The sequence below is a fragment of the Crinia signifera genome, chromosome 11 (assembly GCF_055691185.1).
Source record: "Crinia signifera chromosome 11, ASM5569118v1, whole genome shotgun sequence".
In the NCBI taxonomy this organism is placed as follows: domain Eukaryota; kingdom Metazoa; phylum Chordata; class Amphibia; order Anura; family Myobatrachidae; genus Crinia; species Crinia signifera.
In genome coordinates this window covers 56,323,862-56,335,133 of record NC_139227.1, presented here as the reverse complement: position 1 = coordinate 56,335,133, position 11,272 = coordinate 56,323,862, and the positions used below count along the sequence as shown (strand labels likewise).

Sequence of the window (11,272 nt, the reverse complement as noted above, 5' to 3'; positions counted from 1 at the left end):
GCATTAGTCCATAGCCATCTTTATTCATTCGCCCCTCCTGCCACCTGACTGCTACATAGGGAGCCATCCAGGCAAGGAGTGCATGCTGAGCAAACAGAACTTAAGGGTAAGTCACTACAGCATTACAAATTGATTTATTCTGACATCCCTTACATCTGAGGTATCAACACCACAGGCCCAGAAGCAAGTGACTCACATTTTCAGAACTCCCAGCCACAAGTCCCCCTGATTTAAACATCTCTCTTCGTGGGACAGGTTACTAAAGATCAACAGAATATACCGGCCACCTCACCGCTTCTCACAACACCCAGCCTACAGTTTTTGCCCACTGCTCAAGATCACACCATCAGTGACTACAAACACCACCTATCCTTTACAGCAACCCCAGAGTGCTAGTACCACCCGAAAACTTTACCTAATCCAACTAAAGGGGGCACAGGACTCCCCCCTACAGGTGTGAGCTGCTAAGGGTTCAGCCCCTTCCGAGCGCTGTGCAAACACCATCTACCCACATCCTGTTACTGATAGCGCTGCCTATAGTCTTGGTCTGGGATAGCCAACTCTAGTCCTCGAGAGCTACCAACCGTTAATGTTTTCCAGATTCCTTACAGAATCACATATGAAGTAATTAGCTTCACCTGTGGATCTTTTACAATGTGTTAGTGAGTAATGTTTACACCTTTGCAGCAGCTAGGTTGCCTGGAAAATGTGAACTGTTGGTAGTTCTCGGGGACTGGAGTTGGCTACCACTGGTCTAGGTGCCCTGAGCCAGGATACTAGTGATTGGCGCAGTAATTATCCCCAGGAGAGAGTGACTGCTTTACAGGGCTCATGTAGAAACACAATAGGATTTTATAAGATACATCTCTAAATCAGGAACAGCAGGTAACACAGTAAGTCAGTCATTGTATGGTGAGCCCTCAGTCAGCCACGTGTGAGTTCTAGCAGTTGATGTAAGATCCGTTTCTGTCCATATCGCACCTGGAGGGAATACTGCTCCCTGGTGCTCAGCTTGGCGTATGCTGCAGCATCATCTATAAGAACCTGATCACTATTAAGATCCGTGACATATGTGCCGAGTGTGATCATTGCAGTGGCATGAAGAAGTCTACGCCAAGATAGGGGAAACTGTAATATCTCCTGATTCGTCATTGTCTGTTCCTCCTCTTCATCATCTTCCTCCCAGCCGTCATTTTCCTTGTACTCTGCAAACTGGTCTGGGGTCATGCACAGGAGCTGGAGAGAGGGATGGAGAGATTGCAGCACTGTGTATTAGTGGTCTCAGACCCCACTCTTTTAAAGAGTACTAAATATAACCAAGAGAAAAAGGTACAACAGCAAAGTGCAGAACGTCCATGCCTGGAGTAGCAGCAGCATAGGGGGTATCTAGTTCCAGAGCTGGCCTGGACTCAGAGCAGTGATCTTAGCCTGTGGAGGGCTACTGGCCTAGGGGTATGGTGGACTATCTGGCAGTAGGAGCAGCATCCAGCTCCTTGGCATCATAGACTCCAGGGGTGACATTCTATGCTTTGCGCTAAATGCGCATGTTTTATTCGCGCACCACATCGCCGCAAATCGCACTTTTCAGTCAAAATGCGCATATTTAATGTGATGCGCATTGGAGGCTGAAAAGTGCGAAGAGGGGCGCTGTATTTAGTCCTGAAAATGTGCGATTTTCATGTCTGAAAATCGCACATTTGCAGGACAGCGCAAAGTGTAAAAAAAAAAAAACGAGCGCGGGGTCCCCCGCCCGAGCATAACCAGCCCCGGGCTCACTGAGCCGGTGCTGGTGACATAAAATCAGGGTCCCCGACAAATAGGGATCCCCTTGATTTCATGAAACCAGCACCAGGCTCAAGGTCTGGCGCTGGTTCCCAAAATACGGGGGACAAAATGACTAGGGGTCCCCCGTATTTTAAGAACCAGCACCGGGCACAACCTGCCAGCAGGGTAATGCCACAGCCGGGGGAAACTTATTATATAAGCTCCCGCGGCCAAAGCATTAACCCCCTGGCTGGTCAGCAGGGGTCCTGGGGAAGTGGGGACCCCCCCAATGAAGGGGTCCCACCCCTCCAGGACTTACCAGCCCATGCTGATAGTCCGGGGCTGTCCCCAATGCCCCTGGGCGGTGGGCATCGGGCTGATGGCTTGTGTAAAAAAAAGAATTAAAACTATTGTTTTATACTGGCGAACTATGAGTCCCAGCAAGCCTACCCCGCATGCTGGGACTTGGAGAACCACAAGTCCCAGCATGCGGGGCATTAAAGGGCCCGCTGGCACTTGTAGGTTAGCAGTACAAAAAATAGTTAACAAAATCACACTGACACACTGTAAAATAAGAGTTTAATACATACAAAACACACACACACTGATACTTACCTACCTTGAGCCCGTAGGTCAGTCCCTGGATCCTGGGTCCGTCCTCCGGGGCTCCAGGGCAGAAGAGTCCGGTTCCGGGCCTTGGTCCTGGTTCCGGGACTCCTGGGCTGCAGAATCCGGGGTCCGGGATCCGAGGTAGTCCCCAGGGGTACCTAAGGAAGCAAATCCAACTCACCTGGTCCCCGGCGACGACCTCGGAATCCTCTCCGGTGACAGCGCTGCTCCCATCTGGTACCCGGCTCGCAGGACTTTGACAGGCGCAGAGATGTTTCCTCCTCGGCGTCTCTGCACAGAATGATTTCTTGGCCAATCAGGAGCCGAGAAAGTCGGCTCCTGATTGGCCAAGAAATCATTCTGTGCAGAGACGCCGAGGAGGAAACATCTCTGCGCCTGTCAAAGTCCTGCGAGCCGGGTACCAGATGGGAGCAGCGCTGTCACCGGAGAGGATTCCGAGGTCGTCGCCGGGGACCAGGTGAGTTGGATTTGCTTCCTTAGGTACCCCTGGGGACTATCTCAGACCCCGGATTCTGCAGCCCCGGAACCAGGACCAAGGCCCCGGAACCGGACTCTTCTGCCCTGGAGCCCCGGAGGACGGACCCAGGATCCAGGGACCGACCTACGGGCTCAAGGTAGGTAAGTAAGTATCAGTGTGTGTGTGTGTTTTGTATGTATTAAACTTTTATTTTACAGTGTGTCAGTGTGATTTTGTTAACTATTTTTTGTACTGCTGAACTACAAGTGCCAGCGGGCCCTTTAATGCCCCGCATGCTGGGACTTGTGGTTCTCCAAGTCCCAGCATGCGGGGTAGGCTTGCTGGGACTCATAGTTCGCCAGTATAAAATAATAGTTTTAATTCTTTTTTTTACACAAGCCATCAGCCCGATGCCCACTGCCCAGGGGCATCGGGGACAGCCCCGGACTATCAGCATGGGCTGGTAAGTCCTGGAGGGGGGGGACCCCTTCATTTGAGGGGGCCCCACTTCCCCAGGACCCCTGCCCATGCTGACCAGCCAGGGGGTTAATGCTTTGGCCGCGGGAGCTTATATAATAAGTTTCCCCCGGCTGTGGCATTACCCTGCTGGCTGGTTGTGTCCGGTGCTGGTTCTTAAAATACGGGGGACCCCTAGTCACTTTGTCCCCCGTATTTTGGGAACCAGCGCCGGACCTTGAGCCTGGTGCTGGTTTCATGAAATCAAGGGGACCCCTATTTGTCGGGGACCCTGATTTTATGTCACCAGCACCGGCTCAGTGAGCCCGGGGCTGGTTATACTCGGGCGGGGGACCCCGCGCTCGTTTTTTTTTTTTTTTTTTTAACCCTTTCTTTTATTTTTTACAGCAGAACCCTGCACAGAACATTGCGATCTGTGCAGGGTTCTGGCTAATTCGCCTAACAGACCCTGGTCTGAAATAAGTGCGATAATTAGGCACCTAAAAAATGCGATGTGCAAATGCGCATTGCATTAAATAAGCGACGTATACTTTTCTATACGAAAACATCTGGATGTGATAAAAATGCGAATTAATCTCGCATTTTTACTCAGCATACCTTAACGCACATAATATGCGATTTCAGTCCCTTAGCGCATCCCATTAAATTAACGATTTAATGGAAAAATGCGATATCGCCATTTTGTGGTCTAAACGCCAAAAAACGGAAATTGCATCCCATAGAATGTCACCCCAGATCCCTGTATTGTGAGCAGAGTTCAGCCGGATGTTGTACATTATAGGAGGAACCAACAACATCACTCACCTTCAAAGATGTCCTTAGCTCTTCTTCCGTCAACACCTCATCACAGCCAAAGACAAAGGCCCCTTCCTCCCCGACCATCTCCGTGTGACAGAGGAAGTCCCATCGCTCCTGCACCTGCCCCCTCTCCTCCTCCGATGCTGCACCTGAGAATGCGATACACATCAGTCACCCTCGAGCATGGACAGCATGAGCGAGTACTCCGCAAAGCGGGTGGCCACTCACCCTTCAGGGCAGCCTCTCGCAGGGTCACCATCTGGATGTCTGCTGTCTCGTTGGTATTCTGTGGATGGGGCTCGGAGAAGCCGTACATATGTAGGAGCTGCCAGTTTCCCATCTGTCCGTAGGTGTTGAACAACTCCCCTCCAGCCGCCACAGGCTGTGTGGTGATCATTCGCAGGCATTCCTGGGGTAACCACAAACATTAGACACGGCCTCATTATATGCTCCTCAGAAACTCTACAAACTTACCTAACAGCTTTCACCATAAACTCACAGGTGTGAACTCTAAATGTGTATTGTGCTGAGCCACGTGATTCAGCAGATCAGCCACTGGTACCATCATTGGTGGCAGAACATCCTTCCCAGAATCCTCGTCTTCATCATTCAAAGGCTCCTGAAAGCTGCAGCGAGAACAAGAATTGGCTTTATTATGGTGTCTCCAGACAGAATGACCTGTATTTGGCCACGGTCAACCCTCGTGTGACCCGCTACCGATCTGTCCTTGGCAACGGCTGAACGGAGGATAGCCAGAGACAAAACAGCTTCCAAATGTGAGAGAGAGATGGAGAGAGTAGATATATATATAGAGAGAAAGAGATAGAGTAGATATATATATATATATATATGAGAGAGAGATGGATAGAGATATAGAGACAGATGGATAGAGAGTAGAGACAGTTAGTTAGAGATGGATAGAGAGAGCTAGAGAAATAGATAGATATAGAGAGATAGATATATATCATGGGTCTTCAACCTGTGGCCCTCCAGATGTTGTGAAACTACATGTTCCAACATGCATTGCCACATTTTTTCCAATAAGAGCATACCAAAAAACCTCAGGGCATGCTGGTATATGTAGTTCCGCAACATCTGGAGGGCCACAGGTTGAAGACCTGTGATATATATAGATAGCTAGATAGAGAGTATATATAGAGAGAGAGAGTTAGAGATAGGTAGAAGATAGACTAGAGAGATGGATAGAGATTAGATATAGAGTAATAGATAGAGAGATAGAGTAGAGAGAGTTAGTTAGAGAGATGGATATATATATATAGATGGATAGAGATAAATAGAGTAGATATAGTGATGAATAGAGAGAGATCGATCTCCCCAGGGATCGGCACTCATACTTCAACTCAATAACTTGCTCCGGGTGCCCTCCTGGATAAACCAATTATAGATAGTTGCGCTGTGGGCGGCACTCACGGAAATAGATACAGAACGCAAGGTTTTAACTAACTGTATATATAGAGAGTAGATAGAGATATATATATAGAGATATAGATAGATAGCGATAGAGAGAGTAGAGATATATATATATATATATATATATATTCCATAGACAAAAAACCTTACGGTTTCACATGTCCCATTAAGGCTTCTTAAACATGATCTAGCATTTTAGGAAACCTATTGTAACTATTCTACTCAAACTCCAAAAAGTTATGAAATTCCAATCATTAAGGCTGACGCCTTAATGGACGTGTCTCTTGCGCAATACAGATATGGTACGCCATCACAGCCTGTGGGTAAGTGCAGATTCAGCACTCTCACAGAGTGAGATTGCTGTCACTCACACAATGGTGGAGCTGCTAATTCACAGATTTGTGTGCTCATTGGAATACACACATGCAGTCTATGCAACTGAAGGTCTGAGCAGTTATGTGGCACACTCATCCTAATAAGTTCCCGCAATCATCTAAAACTGTCTATACCTCTGAGTTACTATAGTGTTCATTCTAGCACCCACCATTTTTGAAAACCCATGCAATTCCTCTTCCCTGTCTGGGGTGTAGCTGTCTGCTGTAGTGCTTCTAGCACAGTGTGTCTGTATATCAGCACTGCAAACCAGACCTGTGCTAGAAACACTACAGCAGACAGCAACACCCCAGACAGGGAAGAGGAACTGCATGGGTTTTCAAAGATGGTGGGTGCAAGAATAAAAACTATTGCTAGAATATCCCACTGAGGGTCCAACATCTTTCACACTCACTACATATATCCATTTTTATTTAGTATTCACATGCAGTTACCAGAAACATCTTTCATAATTGCAAAAACTATACTATGTATCTACACTTTCTTCTCCTATACGCCTTCAGGCTGCTCTGTCTTCCCCAATCCCTATTGCTGTGTGTATTCCCTCATCCGCACCAATGTGTCTTTTTCCATCTGCGCTGCCCTGTCTTTCCACACAGATGCCACTGTTTCCTTCTATCTGTGCCACTGGCTTCCCCTCTATTAGTGATACTCTGTCACCCCCTCCATCCATGCTGCTCTGCCCACCTCATCCATTACACAGTTTCATTCCATCTGTACTGCTGTCTCCCCTCTCCATCTGTGCTGCTGTTTTCCCTTTATCTCCTTTGCACCGAACCCCCTCCCCCATCAGTGCTGTCTTTCCTCCAACCGCTCCTCTGTTTCCAACCCAATCGCATCACTCTGTCTTACCTTCCCCAATCTGTGCCACTGTTTTTAACCCATCTGCTTCGTTAGTCCCCCATCAGTGCTGCTTAGCCTTCCCACCATCTACGCATTTCTATTCCTCCCCATCTGCACCACACTGCCTCCTCCCCCAATCAACACCTCTTTTACCCCATCCTCTCGGCTGTTTACTGCTCAGACCTTCAGTTGCATAGACTGCATGTGTGTATTCCAATGAGCACACAAATCTGTGAATTAGCAGCACCACCATTGTGTGAGTGACAGCAATCTCACTCTGTGAGTGCTGAATCTGCACTTACCCACAGGCTGTGATGGCGTACCATATCTGTATTGCGCAAGAGACACGTCCATTAAGGCGTCAGCCTTAATGATTGGAATTTCATAGCTTTTTGGAGTTTGAGTGGAATAGTTACAATAGGTTTCCTAAAATGCTAGATCATGTTTAAGAAGCCTTAATGGGACATGTGAAACCGGAAGGTTTTTTGTCTATGGAATTTCATTGTTTTTTTGTTTGTTTGTTTTTTTAATTCAGAAATGTAAATAATTCACTGTAAGAATTAAGATTTTATTTTCTAAATGTTTAATGAAAATGTTCGTATAACTGTTCTGTGCAAAATGCATAAATATTTTTTATTTACCAAGCAGAATTGTTTCTACTTATAACTTTAGTCAAAATACTTTGCTGCCTCTGCAGCGGATGCAGGGAGGGGGAGGCCGCCAGTGTGCATGGTGCTGGGAGTGGTGTTGAGAAATCCAGCACTGGCTGATGGAGATGGGGTGCGAAGCGGCAGCAGCCTTTGACTGAAGCTGGATGAACCGCCAGTGTGCATGGTGCTGAGAGGAAGAAAGAATTCCAGTGGTGGCTTATGCAGGAAGGGGAGAGGTGGCAGCAGCTGGTTACAGTTGAAATTTTAGATTACTCCCAATTACTCCTTTTTAAATGTTTTGCCCTGAAATTTGGCATGCAGTACTGGGTGACAATTATATTCCAAATTTCTGCTCAGTAGGTTCAATCACTTTTGAGGTGTAGCCCCTCAAACACCATGCCCCATCAAGATTCAATGAACATGCCCTTCCAGCCCAGCATGCATTCCTAAATGAGCCCCAGACTTCTCTACCTGATTTGGTTAAGGAAATTAGGAGGAGGCAGTGTTGGATTGCTCCTGTTTTCCAAAAAACAGCACCCGGCTGAACCAGCCAGAGGGGTAATACCATAGCAGGGGGACACTCTGTGTGGGGTCTCCACCATCACATTAACCAGCCCCAAAACTGGTAAGCCTAGGGCTAGATTTCCTTGGAGAGTAGGGCCCAAAAAAAGGAAATAGGTTCACCCCACCAGAGCTTTACCCTACTCCCCTGGTGCCAGTGGGTGCAGAGTTCATGGTACATTTACAGGCAGCATACAGGTTAATGAAGGCCAGCCCCGGCATGCTGGCACTTGCAGATCCACAAGTGCAAGCATGTCCAGACATAAAGGTCCTGCTGGCACCAGTTTTGCCTGTAAAAACAATATTAAAATAAAGACACGAATATTGTAAAAATGTATTATAATACACCTTCACTTGGGAAGCAGCTGTCTATAAGCTCTTATATGCTTATAGACAGCTGGTGGCATCTGATGTGATCTTCACCTAAGGGGCTGCCCCCTCCCCAAGGCTTGTGGCACCCTCTTCCTCTATCTTCACCTTGAGGGTAGCAGTTATTAAGCATGGCCACTGCCCATCCATGAGTTCCTCCGCATCTTCACCTTGGGGGGGGGGGGGGGCCTTTAAGCTGTTGTGCATAACAACCAGCCGTCCAGGACTTCCTCGCTGTCTACTTTCTTCAGGTTGTCTTCTCACCTCCTCCTCCACTGTCGGACAGCCTATCCCTGCCTTGCACAGGCTAATTTAATCCAGCCCAAGGAGGAAAGATGATGACATGATGAGCTGCTGTTAGCTTCCCATGGCCATCTTGAATTTCACTGGGTGATTTTAAACATGACACCATAAGCAAGTCAATCACAGCTTATGTTGCCATTTTTAAAATTAGCTATGCCTTCCACTCTCAGCCAATGAGTGGGCTGTCCCCTCATGAAACAGAAAACCTCATGTTTGCGGGAAAAGGTGGTGGGGATGGTGGGAGGTAGTGTTGGAGACCAGTGTGTGCAGGGTAAGGGGTAGCATAGGATAGCAGTGTGGAGGTGCAAGGTGAGGGGAAGTATAGGAAAGCAATATACGGAAGGAGGATGCATGTTGAGGGGTAGTGTAGGAGAGCACTGTATGCAAGTTGAAGGGTAGTGTAGCAGAGCAGTGTATAAGGGGAGGGGGTACAAGGTGAGGGGTAGTATAAGAGAGCAGTGAAGGGGTGTAGGGTATGGGGTAGTGTAGGATAGAATGCATAGCTCATTTTAAAAATGGCAACATGAGCTGTGATCGACTTGCTTATGGTGCCATGTTTAAAATCCCCCGGTGAAATTCAAGATGGCCTTTGAGGAGGTGTAGCAAAGTAGTGTAGGAAAGCAGTATCTGTGTGGATATTGGTTACAGGGTGAGGAGTGGTGTAGAAAAGCAAGGTGTGAGGGGAGGGAAATGCAGAGTGGGGTGGTAGTGTAGAAGAGCAATTTGCACTGGGTGATGGTTAAGGGTAGTCTAGGACTCCCAGGAGAGCAGTGGGTGCAGCTAGGGGGTTGCAGAGTGAGGGGTAGATTAAGAGAGCAGTATGTACAGGGAGGTGTGTAGGGTGAGGAGTAGTAAATGAGAGCAGTGTGTGGTGGGAGGGGGAGTAATTGTTGGGAGGAGGAGGTGCAGATTATTGTTGTAGAGCAGTGCGTGTGTGTGGGTCGGGTGCTGGGTGAGGTGTAGTGTATGGGGAGCAGTGTGTGAGGGGAGAGGATGCAGGTTGAGGGGTAGTTTAGAAGGGCAGTGCGTGCAAGCAGGGGGTTTAGAGTAAAGGGGAGGAGAGTGTACAGGGTGAAGGATAATGCACTAGAGCAGTGTGTGTGAGCAGGGTGTGCAGGGGAAGGGATAGTGCAGCTCAAATGTGTGCTGGGTGGGGGTAAAGGGTGATCTTGGACAGCAGTGGGTGCCTGGAAGGGTTGCAAAGTGAGGGGTAAAGCAGGAGAGCAGTATGTGCAGGGAGGTGGTGTAGGGTGAGGAGTAGTAAAGGAGAGCAGTGTGGGATGGGATGGGTTGCAGAGTGAGGCTGAGAGTTAAGGTGCCCACAGACGCTACAATTGTGCTGTGCTATGCGCTTTTGTCTGTACAATGGTTCTATACAATTTTTCTTCCAGCTTGCTATGAGATGTGCACTTGGATGCATGCGATGCGATGTGATGAACCCATGTTTGTACTGTTAAATTTCAGATGTAGTCTAAAAAGTACGTGCAGCACGTACTTTTTTAGACATACAATATCGGGCTCCCGGGAACGCGCGTCGCATCGCACAAGCCCATAAACACCATCCAATAATTGTACATAAGATGCAATTTGTGCTTAAAAAGTACAAAACGCATTTGATAATTGATGCGTCTGTGGGCACCTTAAGAAAGCAGTGTGTGCTGGGAGGGGTAACAAGGTGAGGAATAGTGTAGGAAAGCAATCTGCAAGAAAGGTGCGCAGCATAAGAGGTATAGTAAAAGAGTATTATTTGCAGTTAGGGATGAGGAATAGCGTTGGAGAGCAATGTATGCATTAAACATAGATTGTAAACTCCACTGGGGAAGGGACTGATGTGAATGTATGTGAACTCTGTAAAGCGCTGATGAATATGTGTGCGCTATATAAGAAATTTAATTAATAAATATGCAGGGAGAGCATTTGTGCTGGCAGGACATATGCAGGCACGACACATTAAGTGGGCGATTGGTAAGGTCTGCAGATTGACCAAAAGGCTGATTCATCATCCTAGCTTTAGAGAGAGCGGGCCATGGACAAAGGTGGAGACACAAAAAAAATGGGGACAGAAAGAGAGATGGACACTGAAGGACAAACAGGGATTGAGAGAGAAAGCGAGGGGAGGCTGAAGGAGAGGTGGAAACAGGGAAAATAGGGACTGAAACAAACTGATAAAAGAGAGGTGGAGACACTAAAGAAAAATATGGACTCAGACATAGAGCTCAGGGAGAGGTGGAGATACTGAGGGGAAAACTGCAATTCTGAGAGAGAAAGAGATGGCTGGGGGAAAGGTAGAGACACTGTAGGAATAAATTGGCTTAGAGAGAGGGGGCTAAGACAAAGCTAGAAACACGGAGGAAATAAATAGGGACAGAGATAGAGAGGGCTTAGAAGGAGAGATGGACACTGAGGGACAAAGAGGGATTCAGGAAGAGTAAGGAGACATAGGGTGAGGGAGAGGAAGAGACACTGAGAAAAAAAAGTGACTCAAAAAGAAGTGAAGACACTATCAAAAAATTGGGACTGAAAGAGGATGGCTAAGGAAGACCTGGAGACACTGAAAAATAGTGCTTTAGATAAAGAGGACTGAGGGAATGGTGGA

At 47.6% G+C, this 11,272-nt stretch overlaps 1 protein-coding gene across 1 annotated transcript in view; it reads right to left on the bottom strand.

Moving 5' to 3' along the window:
• Positions 1-829: 829 nt before the first annotated feature.
• SETD6 (SET domain containing 6, protein lysine methyltransferase) overlaps positions 830-11,272 on the bottom strand; it is an 84,496-nt gene continuing 74,053 nt past the window's right edge. The window contains exons 6-9 of the mRNA XM_083165193.1: positions 4,626-4,752; positions 4,355-4,535; positions 4,133-4,275; positions 830-1,236 (exon numbers count right to left, since the gene is read on the bottom strand). Coding sequence (XP_083021319.1) covers positions 925-1,236; positions 4,133-4,275; positions 4,355-4,535; positions 4,626-4,752 — 763 coding nt within the window. The 3' untranslated portion in view covers positions 830-924. The remainder of the gene's footprint in view (positions 1,237-4,132; positions 4,276-4,354; positions 4,536-4,625; positions 4,753-11,272) is intronic.